The sequence below is a fragment of the Nicotiana tomentosiformis genome, chromosome 12 (genome assembly GCF_000390325.3).
Source record: "Nicotiana tomentosiformis chromosome 12, ASM39032v3, whole genome shotgun sequence".
Lineage (NCBI taxonomy): Eukaryota > Viridiplantae > Streptophyta > Magnoliopsida > Solanales > Solanaceae > Nicotiana > Nicotiana tomentosiformis.
In genome coordinates this window covers 126,613,093-126,633,340 of record NC_090823.1, presented here as the reverse complement: position 1 = coordinate 126,633,340, position 20,248 = coordinate 126,613,093, and the positions used below count along the sequence as shown (strand labels likewise).

Genomic DNA, 20,248 nt, shown 5'->3' with positions numbered 1-20,248 from the left:
GTCTGGGCCCTACGGGGATATAATAATAAGACAGATGCTATAAAAAAAATAAAGTAAAACGGAGAAGACAACAGCAAGTATTCACAAAGCAATAATGACACCGCAAAATGATATAACAACAGGGGAGCTCTCGAGATACCGTCTCATAGTAACAAAAGTAAATATACAGGGAGAACTCACGAGGTACAACCTTGTAGTCTCAAAAGTAAATATGCAGGGAGAACTCCCGAGGAACCGCCTCATAGTCTCAAAAGTAAATATGCAGGGAGAACTTCCGAGGAACCCTCTCGTAGTCTCAAAAGTAAATGTGCAGGGAGAACTCCCGAGGAACAACCTCATAGTCTCAAAAGTAAATATACAGGGAGAACTCCCGAGGTACCGACTTGTATTCTCAAAAGTAAATGTGCAGGGAGAACTCCCGAGAAACCGCCTCGTAGTCTCAACAGTAAATATGCAGGGAGAACTCCCGAGGAACCGCCTCGTAGTCTCAAAAGTAAATATGCAGGGAGAACTCCCGAGGAACCGCCTCATAGTCTCAAAAGTAAATATGCAGGGAGAACTTCCGAGGAACCCTCTCGTAGTCTCAAAAGTAAATGTGCAGGGAGAACTCCCGAGGAACCACCTCATAGTCTCAAAAGTAAATATACAGGGAGAACTCCCGAGGTACCGACTTGTATTCTCAAAAGTAAATGTGCAGGGAGAACTCCCGAGAAATCGCCTTGTAGTCTCAACAGTAAATATGCAGGGAGAACTCCCGAGGAACCGCCTCGTAGTCTCAAAAGTAAATATGCAGGGAAAACTCCCGAGGAACTGGCTCATAGTCTCAAAACTAAACACACAGCTCAAACCGATAAATACAACAGTTAATAGCAAGATTTCTACAGTTAATACTGATAAAGGACAAGGAAAATAGGAAATCAACTAGGCATGCTTCACAGAGTTCAAATAAGCAGTTAAAGCACATAGACATGCGATATTAGACTAAGCAGGATAACTACACACATTGGAATTTGCTCAATTAAGAATGAAAATAGACTAATATTCATTTTAACGGTATAACTCAAATTAAAGGAAAAACAGGTTACTACTTAGAAAAATAAATCAGGTTTTTCAACAAATAGCCCGTGTACGTACTCGTCACCTCATGTACACGGCGCTCACATATCACAATAGTACCAAGTCCTAAGGGGATTTCCCCCACACAAGATTAGGCAAGCCACTTACCTGGAACCAAGGTCACTCAATCGATAGCAATGCTCTTTCCACAAATTTCTGGCTCTGAATAGCCCAAGTCTAGCTAAAAACAATTGAATATCATAAATACAACTATAATAGACTAATCTAATTAATTAAATCTTGACTTTAACAAAAATTCCGAAATCCATCCTTAAATTTCGACTCGAGCCCACGTCTTGGAATTGGGAAAAAAATTATAAAATCCGAAAGCCCATTCACTCATGAGTCCAACCATACCAAATTTATCGAAATCCGACCTCAAATGGCCACTCAAAACCCAAAATCAAACTCTTCAAATCCCTAGCCTCCAACTCCCAAATTTCACCTTAAATATACACTAACTAGGTGGGAAAATAAATGGGGAAGCAAGATTATTGATCAAAAATAAGTACAAGGGACTTACCTCAAGAAATCCCTCTAAAATGCTCTCAAGAAATCGCCAACCCAAGCTCAAAATGAACAAAATGGCCAAAAATCTCGAAGCCTCGCTTAAAAGGGTTCTGCCCAGGCATTCTCGCATCTATGGACCACCAGTCGCGCATGTGACGCCGCACCTGCGGAAAAAGCATCGCAGGTGCGGATTCCACTTATGCCCAAGGTTTCCACTTCTACGGACCAGGGATCGCACCTGCGATCTTGCTTCTGCGGAAACCCTTCTGCTTCTGTGATCCCAAACCTCCCAGTCCTCTCCGTTTCTATGTTCAAGCTTCCGCAGAAGCGACTCCACTCCTGCGGACTTCATGTCGCACCTATGACCCCAGGCCAAACTCCTCTAGCCCGCATCTGCGATCCTCCTCTCGCATGTGCGAGTCCGCATCTGCGGTCACTCCACTGCAAGTGCGAAAACACCAGGAACCAAAAACTTCAGCTATTTGCGTAAGTCCAAATTCAATCCGTTAAGCATCCGAAATACAGCCGAGGCTCCCGAGACCTCAACCAAATATACCAACCAGTCCTATAACACCATACAAACTTAGTTGAGCCCTTAAAGCACATCAAACAACGCTAAAAACATGAATCACCCTCCGATTCAAACTTAATGAACTTGAAACTTTCAATTTCTACAACTGATGCCAAAACCTATCAAACCACGTCCGATTGACCTCTAATTTTGCGCACAAGTCATATTCAAAATTACGGACCTACTCTACCTTCCATAATCAGATTCCGAACCCAATATCAAAAAGTTCACTATCGATCAATATCTCCAAAAATTTAACTTTTGCCATTTCAAGCCTAAATGAGCTACAGATCTCCAAAACATAATCCAGACACAACCCTAAGTCCAAAATCACCCAACGGAGCTAACGTAACTGACAGAACTCCATTTTGGTGCCATCTTCATATAGTTTCGGCTACAGTCAAAATCCTAAGTCACATAAGCTGAAATACCAAAACAAAACCTCCCGGCAAGTCACATAAGCTGAAATAGATACGGGGAAAGTAGTAAATAGGGGATCGGGGCTATTACTCTTAAAACGACCGGCCAGGTCGTTATAGTAGGGGAAATACAAGAAGTCACGCGGTGTGATAAGGGTAGCTAAAACGCGGGATGTAATTCCGGGAAAAAAAATATTTTCTTTAAAATTAAATGTGAAGGCTCCCGCGGTGATATAAGGAAATGAGATATTGTGAATTTATTTATGATTTGGGACTACGAGGCGGTACATCGTGAGTGCTCTTGTTGATATTTCTTTATGGTTGCATTGCCTTTGATTATTTTTGGTGTTTTCCTTAAAGTTGTAAATTTTTATTTTCCTTTAGCGATGTGTTATTTGCCCTTATTCTGTATAGTTAAATTGCGACATTCTACTTACATGATTCATTCCCATTGTCATTATTATTATTATATTGTTAAACTTTTCACCCTATCTTTTATTATTCTAGTAAGTCCTGACCTGACCTCGTCACTACTTTACCGAGGTTAGGTTTGGCACTTACTGGGTACCGCTATGGTGTACTCATACTAAGCTTTTTCACATCTTTTTGTGCAGATCCAGGTACTTTGTATCAGACCAGGCATCAGTGAACTAGCCATACACGGAGACTTCAAGGTATATCTGCCAGCATCCGCAGACCTCAGAGTCCTATTCTATCCTTATTATGTTGTTTTCCTTACTCTCTTTAGACTATGATGTATAGAGACACTTAGAATAAATTCTTAGAAGCTTGTGACTTATTTCTACCGGGTTTTGGGAGTTGTAACTATCTGAATCGCGGTTTGATTTATTTTATATTTTGAGATTTGAGTTTCAGTTTTGTATTCCACATAATTGATAGGCTTACCTAGTCTAGAAGACTAAGTGCCATCACGACATCCTACGAAGGGAAATTGGGGTCGTGACAAGTTGGTATCAAAGCTCTATGTTCATAGGTGTTATGAGTCATAAGCAGGTTTAGTAGAGTCTCGCGGATTGGCACAAAGACATCTGTACTTATCTTGGGAAGCTATGGAACTGTTAGGAAAATGTTCACTTTTTTGATTCCTTATCATGCGCATTTGTTGACTTCGAAGTTCTAAACCATTGTATTTTTATTCTCTCACAGATGGTGAGGACACGCACAACTGGATCTGATGATCATACACCAGCGCCCCCTGTTGGAGCCGCAAGAGGCCTGAGCCAGGGTAGAGGCCGAGTAAAACTACGTGGTGCAGCCAGAACACCTGCACGAGATATTGCAAATGAGCCATCAGTAGCTATAGTGGGAGAGCAGGCACCTGAGATGCCTGTTACTACCCATGCACCTCAGGAGACTCTTGCTTAGTTTTTGAGCATGTTTGGCAGTCTAGCTCAGGTAGGGTTGATTCCACTTGCTCCTGCCACATCTTAGGCCGGGGGAGGAGCACAGACTCTCGCCACCCGTACCCTAGAACCACGGGCCCAAGTGGACCATTCCCTAGAGGTTATACCAGTATATCCAGCTGTTCTAGTTCGGCCCGAGGTTAGGGAAGCAGTTTCAGAAGGGGAGTAGCACAGGCTCGAGAGGAACAAGAAGTACCACCCTCCCATTTTCAGCGGTTTGGCTTCAGAGGATGCTTAGGGCTTTCTTGAGGAATGTCATTGTATCCTCCGTACTATAGGTATTTTAGATTCAAGTGGAGTTTATTTCATGTCATTCCAGCTTAGAGGAGAGGCCTACCAGTGGTGGCGAGCATACGAGTTGGATAGTCCGGCTGAGGCAGCTTCACTCACTTGGACTCAGTTTTTAGATATGTTCTGAGTTTGTTCCTCAGAGACTCAGAGATGCATGGTGCATGGAGTTTGAGCAGTTGTGCCAGGGTTCTATAACCGTGTCAGAGTATGCGGTCTGATTCAGTGATTTAGCTAGGCATGCACCAGCCTTGGTTGCTACTGTTCGAGAGCGGGTTCGTCGATTTATTGAGGGGCTCCATCCTAGTATCAGATTCAGTATGGCCCGAGAACTAGAGATGGACATCGCATACCAGCAGGTGGTGTTAGTTGCTAGGATATTGAAGGGTACTCCAATCCAGAAGAGAGAAGAGACGGAAGCTAAGAGACCTCGAGATTCTGGCACATATAACAATTCTCGTGCCCTAGCTGTAGCCCGTCATGGTAGAGGCTATGTGGGTGGTCCTATTCATTCAGCACTTCTAGCTACCAGTGGTATTCCGGCTACTCCCAAACCTCAGGTTCTATATTATGCATCGCCAGTGTCTATTGTACCTCTTGTACAGGGTGCTTTCAGCGGTCAGTCTAGTCGATCAGGTCCGAGCCAGTCCTAGTAACCACGTCCTACGAGGGCTTATTTTAAGTGTGGTGACACTCATCATATAATGAGGGATTTCCCCAGATTTAAGAGGGGTGCACCTCCATAGATTTCTCAGGCCCCACCCATTCCATAGGGCCCTCAGGCTTCAGAAGCCGTGATTACTGCACCAGTTTCTACTCCACCTGCACAACTAGCTAGAAGTGGAGGTCGGACAGGTAGAGGTCGCCCTAGAGAGGGAGGCCAAGCCAGATATTATGCCCTTCCTGCTAGGACGGAGGCAGTTGCATCTGATTCTGTTATAACAGGTATTGTTCCGGTCTGTCATAAAGATGTATCAATATTATTTGATCCAGGCTCCACTTATTCTTTTATGTCATCTTATTTTTCCCCGTATATGGGCATATCCCGTGATTCTTTGAGTTCTTATGTTTATGTATCTACACCCGTGGGTGATTCTATTATTGTTGACTGTGTTTATCGATCGTGTTTGATTGTTATCAGTGGTTTTAAGACCAGAGATGATTTATTATTGCTTAGTATGGTAGATTTTGATATTATTTTGTGCATGGGCTGGTTGTCGCCCTATCACGCTATCCTCGATTGTTACGCCAAGACGGTGACGTTGGCTATGCCAGGTCTACCGCGACTAGAGTGGAGAGGTACCTTAGATTATGTTCCTAGCAAGGTTGTTTCATTTCTTAACGCTCAACGAATTATTGAGAAGGGGTATGATGCGTATCTGGCCTGTGTGAGAGATATTAGTGTTGATACTCCTACCATGGAGTCAGTTCCGGTAGTAAGGGATTTTCCAGATATATTTTCAACGGATCTTCCGGGTACGCCGCCCGATAGAGATATTGACTTTGGCATTTATTTGTTATCGGGCACTCAGCCCATTTCTATTCCACCATATCGTATGGCCCCAGCATAATTGAAAGAATTAAAAGAGTAGTTACAAGAACTACTTGATAAGGGATTTGTTGAGCCCAATGTATCGTCTTAGGGTGCTCCTGGCTTATTTGTGCAGAAGAAGAAGGATGGTTCTATGCGGATGTGTATTCATTAACGCCAGTTGAGCAAGGTTACATTGAAGAAAATGTATCCATTGCCACGTATTGATGACCTATTTGATCAGCTTTAGGGTTCCAGGGTGTTCTCTAAGATTTACTTGTGTTTGGGCTATCATCAGTTGAAGATTCAGGATCCAGATATCTCGAAGACTTCTTTCAGGACTCGATATGGTCACTATGAATTCCTTGTAATATCTTTTGGGCTGACCAACGCCCCAGTAGCATTTATGCATTTGATGAACAATGTATTTCAGCCCTATCTTGACTCTTTCATCATTGTTTTTACTGATGACATTTTGGTGTACTCTCGGAGCCAAGAGTATCATAAGCAGAACCAGAGGACTGTGCTTCAAACTTTGAGATAAAAGAAGTTATATGCAAATTTTTTGAAGTGTGAATTCTGGCTAGATTCAGTGGCATTCTTGGGTCATATAGTTTCGTGTGAAGGGATTAAGGTAGATCTGAAGAAGATTGAGGCAGTGCAGAGTTGGTCCAGACCATCCTCAGATACGGAGATCCGAAGTTTTCTTGGCTTAGCGGGGTATTATCGCCGATTTGTAGAGGGTTTCTCTTCTATTGCTGCACCTATGACCAGATTGATCCAGAAGGGTGCTCTGTTCAGGTGGACCGAGGAATGTGAGGAGAGCTTTCAAAAGCTCAAGACATCTTTGACTACAACCCCAGTATTGGTGTTGCCTACAGGTTCAAGGTCTTATACTGTGTATTGTGATGTGTCATGTATTTATCTCGGCACAATATTGATGCAAAACGATAGGGTGATTGCCTATGCGTCCAGACAATAAAAGGTACATGAGAAGAATTATTTGAAGCTATTGTTCATGCCTTGAATATCTGGAGGCACTACTTGTATGGTGTCTATTGTGAGGTCTACACCGATCACCGGAGTTTGCAGCATCTGTTTAAACAGCAGGATCTTAACTTGCGGAAGCGGAGGTGGTTGAAGTTGCTTAAGGATTATGATACCACCATTCTCTATCACCCCAGGAAGGCCAATGTAGTGGTCGATGCCTTGAGTAGTAAGGCGGAGAGTTTGGGCAGCTTAGCATATCTACCGGTAGTAGAAAGGCCTTTAGCCTTGGATGTTCAGCCTTGGACAACCAGTTTGTTAGAGTGGATGTTTCCGAGCCTATACGAGCCGAGTTTTGGCTTGTGTGGTTTCTCAGTCTTCTCTTTATGATCGTATCAGAGACCGTCAGTATGATGACCCACATCTGCTAGTCCTTAAGGACACGGTTCAACATGGTGATTCCAAGGAAGTCACTATTGAAGATGACGGTGTATTACAGATGCAGGGAAGGCTATGTGTGCCCAATGTAAATCCTGGGGTTACTACTTACTCTTCGGAGCAGCTGCCTCGGGATTATATTCGCGAGATTGTCAGGCTTCAAGGCGTACCGGTATCTATCATCTATGACCGGGATACACAGTTTACATCACAGTTCTGGAGAGCCGTACAATGTGAGTTAGGTACTCGGGTAGAGTTGAGTACATCATTTCACCCTCGGAAGAACGGACAGTCCGAGCGCACTATTCAAATAGTGGAGGATATGCTTCATGTGTATGTGATAGATTTTGGGGGTCCTTGGGATTAGTTCTTGCCACTTGCGGAGTTTGCTTACAACAACACCTACCAGTCGAGCATTCAGATGGCTCCGTATGCGATTTTATATGGGAGGTGGTGTCGGTCTCCAGTGGGTTGGTTTGAGCCAGGTGAGGCTAGACTGTTGGGTAAAGATTTGGTTCAAGATGCTTTGGAAAAGGTTAAATTGATTAAGGATCAACTTCGTACAACACAATCTAGACAGAAGAGTTATGCGGATCGGAAGGTTCGTGATGTTGCATTCATGGTTGGTTAGCGGGTCTTGCTTCGGGTTTCGCCTATGAAGGGTGTTATGATGTTCGTAAAGAAGGGCAATTTGAGCTCGAGGTATATCGGACCTTTTGAGATTCTTGAGAGAGTTGGAGAGGTGGCTTACAGACTTGCACTACCACCCAGTCTTACTGAAGTTCATCCAGTGTTCCATGTTTTCATGCTCTGGAAGAATAACGGTGATCCTTCTCATGTATTAGACTTCAGCTCGGTCCAGTTGGACAAGGATCTATCTTATGTTAAGGATCTAGTGACCATTTTGGATAGACAGGTTATAAAGTTGAGATCGAAAAGCATTGCTTCAGTAAAAGTACAATGGAGGGGTCATCCAGTTGATGAGGCGACTTGGGAGACCGAGCATGATATGTGCAGTTGTTATACTCATCTTCTCACCACTCCAGGTATAATTCTAAACCCGTTCGAGGACAAACATTTGTTTAAGAGGGGGAGGATGAAATAACCTAGTCAGTCATTTTGAGAGTTGTAGCCTTGTCCCTCCATTTACTGCTCATTTTGTACTTTATAATTATTATGTGACTTGCCGGCGTAGTCGGTTCAGGTCCGGAGAGATTTCGAAATGAATTGAGACACTTAGTCTCAAGGTCGAAAGCTTAAGTTGAAAAGGTTGACCGGATGTTGACTTATGTATAAACGACCCCTGAATAGAGTTTTGATGATTCCAATAGCTCCGTATGGTTATTTTGGACTTAGGAGCATGCCCGGAAAATTATTTGGAAGTCCATAGTTAAATTAGTCTTGAAATGGCTAAAATAGAAATTAAGTTTGGAAGTTTGACCGGGGAGTTGACTTTTTGATATTGGGGTCGGAATACAATTCTGGAAATTTGAATAGGTTCGTTATGCCATTTTTGACTTGTGTGCAAAATTTGAAGTCAATCGGACTTGATTTGATTGGTTTCTGTATTGAATGTAGAAGTTGGAATTTCTTAGTTTCATTAGGCTTAAATTGAGGTATGATTTGTGATTTTAGCGTTGTTTGATGTGATTTGAGGCTTCGACTAAGTTAGTATGATGTTTTAGGACTTGTTGGTGTATTTGGTTAAGGTACCTGGGGCCACGGGTGAGTTTCGGAGGGTTAACAGATTAATTTTTGGACTTGGAATGCTACTGGAATTTTTCATATGTTTGCACATGGTTTCCTTCTTCGCGTTCGCTAGAAGGGTCTCGCGTTCGCGAAGAGGAACTGGAGGCAGGCGAAGTTGTTCATCGCGTTCGCGACATGGGGCTCGCGTTCGCGTAAAGCAAGGAGGTGAGGCTACGCATTCGCGATTGGGCATCGAGTTCGCGAAAGGGAAAATGGCTAGTCAGGATTTTTGCCTTCGCGTTCGCGAAGTGAAGACCGCGTTTGCGAACGTTCGCCTGGTAAAGCATGGAGTTCATGACTAAAGTCTCCCGTTCGCGAAGGGCAATTTTTGGGCAGCACAATTTTGTGCTTCGCGAACGCGAGGGAACTGTCGCGTTCGCGAAGAAGAAAAGTCTTGACAGAATGTTTAAGTTCTGGAAAATGGGACTTCGTCCCATTTTCCATTCTTACTGATTTGGAGCTCGGGGAGAGGCGATTTTCGGGAGATTTTCAAGAAAAACATCGGGGTAAGTGTTCTTAACTCTATTCTGGTTAAAGTACCCGAATCTATGGTAGTTTTTAACATATAATTAGTGAATTAAGTTGAAAATTTTGGAAACCCTCTTGGTTAAATTTGAAGATTTGAGGTACGAGTTGATGTCGGAATTTAGTAAAATTTTTATTGTTGGACTCGTGGTCGAATGGGCGTTCATATTTTGTAACTTTTATCTAGTTTCGAGATGTGAGCCCCGCAGGTAATTTTTGAGTTAAATTTGGTATTGAGGCAAGATGTTAAATTTGTGAAATATTATTTTTGTTTATTTATTCACTTCCGAATATTTTGTGAGATTTTTGTATTCATTGCGATTGAGTTTTGAGCTCCTTATTATGAAAATAATGTTGTTGATTTATTTTAGCAAGTGAAAATATTTGGGTACTTGAGGTGCAAATTGTGATAGTGATACCCATGCGGTGGTATAAGGTCTGGGTGTTGAAACACAAGCGGTGAGATAAGGATGGCTTGATACGCATGGCTAGTAAAGAAACTACTAGAAATCATGCGGTGTGAAAAGGATGGCTAAAATGCGGGATGCTATTTCGGGAAAAAAAAAATTCTTTAAAATTAAATGTGAAGGCTCCCGCGGTGATATAAGGAAATGAGATATTGTGAATTTATTTATGATTTGGGACTACGAAGCGGTACCTCGAGAGTGCCCTTGTTGATATTTCTTTATGGTTGCACTGCCTTTGGTTATTTTTGGTGTTTTTCTTAAAGTTGTAAATTTTTGTTTTCCTTCTGCGAGGTGTTATTTGCCCTTATTCTGTATAGTTAAATTGCGACACACTACTTAATTGATTCATCCCCATTGTCATTATTATTATTATATTGTTAAACTTTTCACCCTAACTTTTATTATTCCATTAGGGCCTGACCTAACCTCGTCACTACTCTACCGAGGTTAGGTTTGGCACTTACTGAGTACCGCTGTGGTGTACTCATACTACGCTTCTGCACATCTTTTTGTGCAGATCCAGGTACTTCCTATCAGACCAGGCATTAGTGAACTAGCCGTACGCGGAGACTTCAAGGTATATCTGTCAGCGTCCGCAGACCTCAGAGTCTCCTTCTATCCTTATTATGTTGTTTTCCTTATTCTCATTAGATTCTGATGTATAGAGACACTTAGAATAAATTCTTAGAATCGTGTGACTTATTTCTACCGAGTTTTGGGAGTTGTAACTATTTGAATCATGGTTTGATTTATTTTATATGTTGAGATTTGAGTTTCAGTTTTGCATTTCGCATAATTGATAGGCTTACCTAGTCCTAGAGACTAGGTGCCATCACAACATCCTATGGAGGAAAATTGGGGTTGTGACATTTTCACATCAAAAGCGGTATGAACTCCCACAGCTCATACAAGAAATAATACATAAACACACTCAAAACATGCATTTGTCATCCTTTATCAAGTGCTATAATCATTTCAACTCTTGAGGGCTTAAAGAATAAAGCTTTAGAATACGTTGATTTTGTTAATTCTTTTGTGAGCCTTGAAATAGAATCTTGGTTGATGTATAACTTCTTGGCATCTAGTTTAGAGTCCATACGATTTTCCTGGGGGACACGAGGCAAGAGAATTTACGATACATCTCTTGGTGGGAAAATCTTAGCCATATTAAAGCTCAAAAAGTTGATTTTCTCTATAGGAATCCCCAATTTGCACACGTTTGACCGCTCGTGAACAAATGTGAAAGTTGTGAAACCATCCATCGCGGTATGTGCAGGGCTCATAGAAAGAGCCATGCCACCACAATTGAATTTTGTGACTTGCACAATGTTAATTGGTGTTATGAACAAATTACTTTCATCAACATCCCAAGTATCTTGAGGCCAACAAGATAAGACATGATTGACATCTTTTTGTGCTTTTTCAAGAAAGCCATTGAGCTTACAATTTACCTTGGCGTTAATAAATTTAACCCCTTGATCGGCGCAGTGAATCGAGGAGTTATCCTTAGTAAATCTATCAGCAACTGGGTAAACATGGGCTAAAATTCTAGATAAAGATTGCTCGAGCTGATCTTCAGCTGTACTATTATTGTTGGTGTTGTTGTTGCAAGGAGGATAGAAAAGAACAAGAGGTAAATGTGCTGCATCATCTATTTGATCAAAGAATGATAGTTTGTAATTTTGAAGGTAATTTGGAGTTGCTCAAGATGGTTTTATCAACTTTGTTGTCAAGATTTTAACTTCCATGGTTTCCTTTTGGAAAATCATGGTATATAAATATGGCGATAATGGAAAAAGGGAAATCAAATTAAAGAACTGAAGAAGTTAGAGGTACTTGAATAATATGTCATCAACATCTCGCGCCTTCCCCTTTATAGGGAAAGTTATGGGTTCTGCCAACCCTAGCAGAGCCACGAATTTACGGAAGGGGATTTAAAAATAATTCATGTTATATTTGTGATTTGAACTCGTGATTTGAAGCAATTGTTAACACCCTTACCTAATTAATTAAAAAATTTCTTATGTCAAGAAAATTTAACTGTTTATATATAGAGTTTAAATTATATAAATCATTGGTATAAGGAATTTTACTGTTGTTTGTTATAGCATGTAACTTGTCTTAATTATTTATTACAAATCCCCCTTTTTTTTTTAAAACAAAAAGAGGCTCATTTGTAGAAATCCTTTGAGAAACCTGATTGTGTAAAAAGGAAAACTTTATACAGTCAACCCTCTCTATAACAATCTTGTTTGTTCCGATATGTTTTAGCTTTTATAGTGAATGACTATTATACACCTATAACAACATTTGACGTTTAAATATTTTTGGCTATTATAGATAAAATTTATCCAAAAATTAATTATTTTCCTTTTTTATTGTTATATACAAAAGATAAGAAAATTATTCAAATTTAAAATATCAAAAGATATGCATATTTCACTAGTTAATTATTTGAAGAAAGCTAATATATTATTAATAAATTCATAACTAAATGTATAAAGATTTAAACTCAAAGGCAAACATTTTAAAGCTACAAAAAAAATTCTTTCAAGATTGATGGGCGAACTTTGTAATTGTAGCTTGTTTTGTAGATTTATTCTCTTACTAGTGATATAACACTTGAATTGGCGAAGATTCGTATCCAAAATTTCAGCAAAAAGGTATCCAATAACTTTTCTTTGAAGACAATCTAAGAGATTAACAGTTAAATTTTGTATCTAAATATATTTTGGAATTTGTCCCATGGAAAAGATAATATGTGCAAATCTTCAAACCTTTAATCTTATGCAATATAGAAACTTTATTTAATGGAAATGGTTGTGTGCATATTTATAAAACTATTATTTGTAATCTTAATGATTCTATATGGCTATTATAGAGGTGTAATTTTACAAAAAATGTTCTGCTATAAATATGATCGTTGCTATTATAGAGCGATAATATACAACTTAAAAAATCGGTTCTGAGAAAAACTTGGCTTATATAATGAATGACTGTTATATAAAGATGTTGTTATAGAGAGGTCAGTACTCATTTTTACTCTCTTTGCACAATATTTCAATTTTTCACTGAAGTAAATTCAATTGAATGCCCTTGCCTTACTTTAGCTCCCCCACCTACCAACGTGTTTAATATTATATTGATAGGGTGACCTATAAACATGTTTTATCACAACAAAAAGTAGCAGTTCCATGTTTGGTAAGGAAAGTAGTTCAAAATAAGCCTTTTAACTAAGTAAAAATTGCAAATGATATAAATAAACTTCTGCAATAGTGCATTAGCAGTTCCATGTTTGGTAATGTTATGGAAATTTCCCATCTTTTGAAGATTTTTCAGAATTTTCCGAATATAAATAGGACCTGAAACTTCTGAAATAAAAATTGTCTTCAACTTTTCTACAGTTCTATCTCTTTTTCTTAATTCCATAATATTTTTACCACATCAAAAATGGGTAGCCTTTGTGTTAATTTGAGTGACCAAATACAAGTTGAAATATTTTTATCTTTCTTTGACCAAATAGCTGAGAAAACGCATATGCCTCTTGTTCTTTTTTATCCACATAACCCCATCAACTCTTCCTACACCCATAATCATATGGTACAACAACTCGAAGAGTCACTTTCTAGGATTTTGACTCACGTTTATCCAGATGCTGGTAGATTTTCTGAAAGTAAACGTTCAATCAATTGTCAAGATCAAGGTATAACATTCATAAAAGCTAACGTCAATTGTCAAATGGATGATTTTCTCCAACAAACACGTACTAATTTCGACCTTCCATTGCATTTTTGGCCACAAAGAATTAAGAATGTGGACGCAACTAATTTGTTTACCATACCACTTATGGTTGTGCAAATTACAATTTTTCAATGTGGTGGATTCGCGTTATCTATGAGCACTGCACACCCTGCTATCGATGGATGGACGAGTTTTACGTTCATTTACGAGTGGTCAAAAGTGTGTAAATTGGGAATTCCAGCTGAAAACATCAATTTCATGAGCTTTAATTTGGTTAACATTTTTGGACCAAGAGATATATCCAAGATGTTTAAACCTTCTGCTATTTTCCCTGGAAAACGTCTAGACACTAGATTGGTGGCCAAAAAGTTTGTTATAGATGAAGTCTCTTTATTAAAACTCAGAGACAAATTAACAAATTGTAACAATTCAGGTGTTTTATGTTTTAAACCTTCACGAGTTGAGATGATCACAGCAATTTTATGGAGGGCTCTGCTTCACGCTTCACAGGCAATATCAGGGAAATGGAAGCCATCATTAATGTCATTTCCATTGAATTTACGCGGTAAGCTTAAATATCCTGAAGCATATAACCTTTTTGGGAATTTCATAATTGAAATTCCAATAACATTTGAACCAAAAGTGACTGATATGGAGTTGCAAGACTTTATAATATTGATTAGAGAGAAAGTGCAGAAAATTATTAATTATTGTGACGTAACTTCAGCTGATGATGTTGTTGACATGGTGGCTAATTTATATAACGAAAGTTATGGAGGACGAGAATGGGGAGCTAACGATGATTTTGAGGAATTTACGTGCTCGAGTTTGTGCAGATTTCATATGCAAGAAGCTGATTTTGGATGGGGGAATCCAAGTTTAATGTATTTTGGATCAAGACATAATCAAGTGTTTTGGTTGTATTCTACACAATGTGGCACTAGTATTGCTGTGCAAATGGATTTGAAGGAAAATTACATGGACTTCATTGAACGTGACCAAGATTTCCTTGCTTTTACCAAGATTTAGGTTTTTGTTAAAGCTTCTATAGGTGATTTGTTGATCCAGGAGGACGTGAATTTGGTTCATAATAAAAAAAATATTATTTTCGTCAATTATTTTGTGGGTTATGGTTGAGGGTTAGTAGGCAGTGGAGCGATTTATCTTTCCGTGGGAAAACTTGGTTAGAGTTTAGAGCACCTTATTTGCTCAACCCTGTGCTTGTCAGTATCATTATTATTATCCTATTACTGTTTTGTTCTTCAAATTTATTATTAGTTGTTTTTTTTATTTGGGTATATTTACTACTTTTTCTTTTCTTTCTACAGTATTTTCACCACAACCTTTTACTCGTGTTTTTTTTCTTTTTTAAACCGTTTTTGAAAATACTTTTCTTTAGCTAGGGTCTATTGAAAACTATTATCTTGTGAAATCTTTTTATTATTGTTCGGCCAAAGAGGTATTGAGATGAAAAAAGAAGTTTATAAAATTAAAATAAGTTGTTAGGAGGTTACGAGTATTCCAATTCTTATTCCAAAATTCAAATCTTATATCACGTACAAAGATTAAGATCTCCTCACCAGCATACAAAGAGACCATAGCAGTAGTATACAACTTTGGACCTAAAACCCCTTAGTCTACTAAGAACAAGCTATTGTACTTTTGTTCTTTGCACACAAAATAAATAGATAGTACAAAAGGTTTCAATCAAAAAAGCCCCAATTATATTTTTATTTTTTGTTTTTAGGAATTGATATTCAAAATTCAATGCCCCAAACTCTTATAAGAACCTAAAACTTAAAGAAAGCCTTGATATCGCTGCCACATTCAAATAAGTGCATGTTATTTTCCTTCAAATCCACCTGCACACAATTCCCATTGCCACATTCTGCATCATACAACCAAATTACTGATTATGCCTTGAACCAAAATGCATTAAACATGGTTTTCCCCAACAAAATCAGCTTCTTGTATAGAAAACCTACATAAACTTGAACTTGTGAACATGTCAACTTCATTATTTCCTCCCCATTCTTGCGCTACGAAACTGTCACGACCCAAATCTCCCTCCGTAGGATGTCGTGATGGCACCTAGTCTTAGGGACACGGTAAGCCTAACATTTACTTTAATAATAACAATATTAATTAACGACTGACAAATGCGATGTAGAAATCTCTATACAATACTTACAATCCCAAAACTGGTAGTACAAGTCATAAGCTCTACTGAGTTATTAGAAAGCCTACAAATACAGTTATTTTGAAGTAGAGATAAAACAGTGCAAGTACAATATCAGAAGGTGACTCTGAAGCATGCTAACGCACCAACAGGTTTATCTTGAGTCTCCACAGCAAGATCCGTACAGCTAGCTAACGGTCAACTGACTCAAAATTTATCTGGCTCTGCACAAAAATATACAGAAGTGTAGTATTAGTACACCGCAGTCGATAATCAAGACTAACCTCGGTGGAGTAGTGACGAGGTATAGACACTCACTAGTCTAATAATTATGCAATATAATATACAAAAATAATAGAAAACAATAGCAATGATAGCAACAATAATCAACTAGTGATGTAAACAGCGAGGCAGCAAGAACACCATAAGTATTGCCCAAACGAACAATGAACACAATCACAACCAATTAATCAAGTCCTTCAAAATATACACCTTTCATCTACTAGTTTTTCGAATAAAACTCTTTGGAAGAAAATCCTTTCAATTAAATATCTTATATCATATTCAGAAATACGGGTCTCAGCCTCGCTTTCATATTCTCACGGCACCTCGTGCCCATATCTCTATCACAACCGCACGGACAACTCCCGTGCCAAATATATCAATACATAAAATATGCACGATCAATTTATTTTCAATAACATAATGTTACAATTTTTAAACCAAATAAGAATTTAACAAATAAGTGAGTTTATTCTAGAGATATGGAGGAGTTATTATTTAACAAAAGTGCACCTTTTCGGCCTTTTTATGGTTTCACCCAAAAGCTACCCATTCTGTTTCTTTACTCTTCTAGCTACTTAAGTGCTTTCGGAGGTAAAGGTTTAAAAAAATTTGATTAACAACAAAGGGGATTCGGCTTGTAATGTGGTTGCCAAAGAACAGGTCTACAGGCTCAAAAGGGGTGACTGTGGATAGTATTAGCATTGGTAGACAAATAAGCTATATGGTGTAACGACCCGGCCGGTCGTTTCGAGTATTACAACCGCGTCTCCCTATTTACTGCTCAAATTATGCTTTACGGTTGTTATTTAACTTACCAGGGGTAATTGGTTCGGATCCGTTGAGATTTTGGAATGATTTGGAACACTTAGTTCCAAGGTTTAGCATTTAAGTTGAAAAGGTTCACCGAATGTTGACTGATGTATAACGACCTCGAAAAAGTTTTGCTAAGGAAATTAAGATTTCGTGGTGCCGAATTAGGCTTACGTGTTTGAGAATTTTATGCGGCTCAGACCTCTTGGGATGAACAATGCGCGAGGGAGTTAAAGGAAATTTTTTGGCAGAAAGATGCGTTTCTGCGGTCCACTTTGTGGCTGCAGAATAACTCTGCGGGCCACATAATGGACAGAAGCTCGACATGTGTAAGTGCAAATTTGCGGTCGATTATGCGACCGCAGAACTATTTTGCGGTGCATTATGTGACCGCAGAATAGGTCTGCGGGACGCATAGTGACCGCACACCCGGGAAGAAAATACCCAGTTCTGAGGAGCCATTTCGCGACCATTTCACGGACCGCATGAGCATTATACGGTCGCATATGCGACTGCAGAGTGTGTTTCAGAGCTTCATTTCTCTTGTTTTATAAACCCAACCCCGTTCTTATAAAACACTATTAGAGGTCATTTTGAAGGGTTTCATTTGATATTTTAGAGAGAGGTAAGAGCATCTTAGAGAGAGAAAGTGAAGACCTAGTCATTTGTCCATCAATTCTTGTTCAAGGTTTGAAAATTTCACAAGGATCTTGCTAGGGCTTCAAAGAGGTAAGAATTTCTAACCATAGTCTTCAATTTTGAGTTTGGGTAAAGATGGATCATTGGGAGTGCGATTCTTGAGTGTGAGAGTATTATATATACATGCACGTACCAATAATGTTTGTGGAAAGATTGTTCGGTTCAAATGAGTAAAGATTGGGATGAAAATGGTAGAAATATTCAAAGACTTTAATTGAAGATTTAAAGGTCGAGTTGATGTCGAGATTTGGTGAAATTTGTATGGTTGGACTCGTGGTGGGATGGGCGTTCATAGTTTGTAATTTTTTTCGGGTTCCGAGATGTGCGATTTTTGAGTGCAATTTCGGATTTTGTTGGAAAATTAGTATTTTCATATGGAATTGATTCCTATAATTTATTTTGACCAAACTGAATCATTTGTGGCTAGATTTGAGGCATTTAGAGGCCAATTCGCGAGGCAAAGGCATTGCAGAATAAAGAATTAGACGGTTTGAGGTAAGTAACAGTCCTAAATTTGGTCATGAGAGTATAAAACCCCGAATTATGTGTTATGTGATTGGTTTTGAGGTGACGCACATGCTAGGTGATAGGCGTGTGGGCGTGCACCGTAGGAATTGTGACTTGGTCAATTCCATGGAACTGTGTAGTTGAATAATCTGTTGATATCCGTACATTTTTCCACGTATTAGAGAAATTGAACTATAAATCATGATCAAACCATGTGTTGACACTGTTGGGACCCACAAAGGTCGTGTACATGTTGAATTATCTGTCAAAATTAATGTTCTGTACTCAATCACGGTTTTACTTGCATATTACATCATACTCTATATTATTCATAATTGATGCATCATATCATTGCTGTTTGGGCAGCTTATCATGATTTTCGAGAGCCCGAGAGACTGGAGAGGTTGATGACTGAGTGAGGCCGAGGGCTTAATTGTGAGGATATTTATGGGATTGGGCTGCACGCCGCAACATATTTTATTGATTTATGCCATGATTGGCTTGATATAGCGCTTGGGTTGAAGGAGCCTTTTCGGAGTCTATACACACCCCTAGTGAGCGTAGGTACCTACTGAGTGCGAGTGCCGAGTGCTGAGTGATTGAGAGGAAAGAGTGATTGTGAGGTTGGAGTGAATGGGAGCACTGATTGACTGTTGATCTGAGAGGATGTATTGATTTCATTATTGCTGCATTCAATTTAGAAATTACCGTGGAGCTTTAAATGTTGAACTTGAAAGCATGCCTACCTTTTTATGTTGGAAAGTACTGTATTTGGACTTAATTGTGAAGCTTGTCATTATCTTTAGTTATTTATTTAGTATTGTTTTTTACTGAGTTGGTTGTACTCATACTACTTCCTGCACTTCGTGTGCAGATCTAGGTGTGCCCGGATACAGTGAGTGTTGATTCCTTCGCACAGTTGATTTTTTGGAGATTCCAAGGTAGCTTCTGTGTTTCGCAGACCTTGTCTCTCCTTCCCTATCTTTTGTTTGTTGTATTTGGTCTCAGACTATTATAGACCGTGTTTTCCAAACTAGTGATGTATAGATGCTCATGTACTAGTGACACCGGGTTTTGGGAGTGTATTTATTTACATTATTTGTGGGATTTTCTTTTAAACTTAATTATTATGTTTTCAGTTTAAAAGAAATTGTGGGTTATTGGTATTGTCGGCTTGCCTTGTATTGAGATAGGCGCCATCATGATAGGCATGATTTTTGGGTCGTGACAAGTTGGCATCAGAGCCTAGGTTACATAGGTCTCACGAGTCATGAGCAGATTTAGTAGAGTCTTGCGGATCGGTACAGAGACATTTGTACTTATATTCGAGAGGCTGCCGAACCCTTAGGAAAATTTCACTTTCTTATATTCGGTCATGCGAACTTGTTGATTTCGGAAACTAAAATTCTATTATTCTATTCTTTCACAGATGGTGAGAACACGTACTACCAGATCGGATGGTCAGCCACCAGTGCCATCGGTTAGGCCCGCGATAGCCCGGGGCCGTGGTAGAGGTCGGGGCCGAGATAAAGGTTAGGGTTTCGCTCGTACAGCAGTTGGAGCAGTACCTGTAGCACTAACAGTTGCTCCAGCTTAGGAGCAGATTCCAGATGTAGTTGAGCCGGCGGGACCAACTCAGGCACCAGTTGTGCCCATTGAGATTCCAGGTCTACAGGAGGTTTTGGCTCAGATATTGACAATTTGCACAGACCTTGCTCATATGGTTTCTTCTCAGGCCGGGGGAGGTACTCATACTCTTGTTGTCCGTACTCCAAAACATATAGTGCAGGGACTTCAGATTCCTGGGGCACTACCAGCCCAGTCGGTTGTAGCTGCTCAAGCCCCGGTAGTTCCTGTTATGGTTGATGATGAGCAGAGGAGACTTGAGAGATTTGGGAGGCTTCGACCTCCATCATTTAGTGGTGCTGAATAATAAGATGCTTAGGGTTTTCTGGATAAGTGCCAGCGGATGCTTCAGACAATGTGTATTCTGGAGACCAGT

The 20,248-nt window shown here is 39.5% G+C and overlaps 1 protein-coding gene and 1 long non-coding RNA gene across 2 annotated transcripts in view; both read left to right on the top strand.

The window, feature by feature from the left end:
* Window positions 1-20,248, top strand: part of LOC138903627 (uncharacterized) — a 123,834-nt gene that overhangs the window by 19,320 nt on the left and 84,266 nt on the right. The window lies entirely within an intron of this gene.
* Window positions 13,563-15,247, top strand: LOC117275904 (salutaridinol 7-O-acetyltransferase-like). The gene is made up of 2 exons (XM_070192042.1): window positions 13,563-14,456; window positions 14,545-15,247. Exons 1-2 carry the CDS (start codon window positions 13,563-13,565, stop codon window positions 14,647-14,649), a joined length of 999 nt encoding a protein of 332 aa, XP_070048143.1. The 3' UTR covers window positions 14,650-15,247.

Bases quoted from the DNA above. Each gene is read 5' to 3' on its own strand.
- LOC117275904 (XM_070192042.1), top strand. From the start codon at position 13,563: ATGCCTCTTGTTCTTTTTTATCCACATAACCCCATCAACTCTTCCTAC. The intron at 14,457-14,544 runs GTGCAGAAAATT...AAAGTTATGGAG, and splicing joins TAATATTGATTAGAGAGAAA to GACGAGAATGGGGAGCTAAC.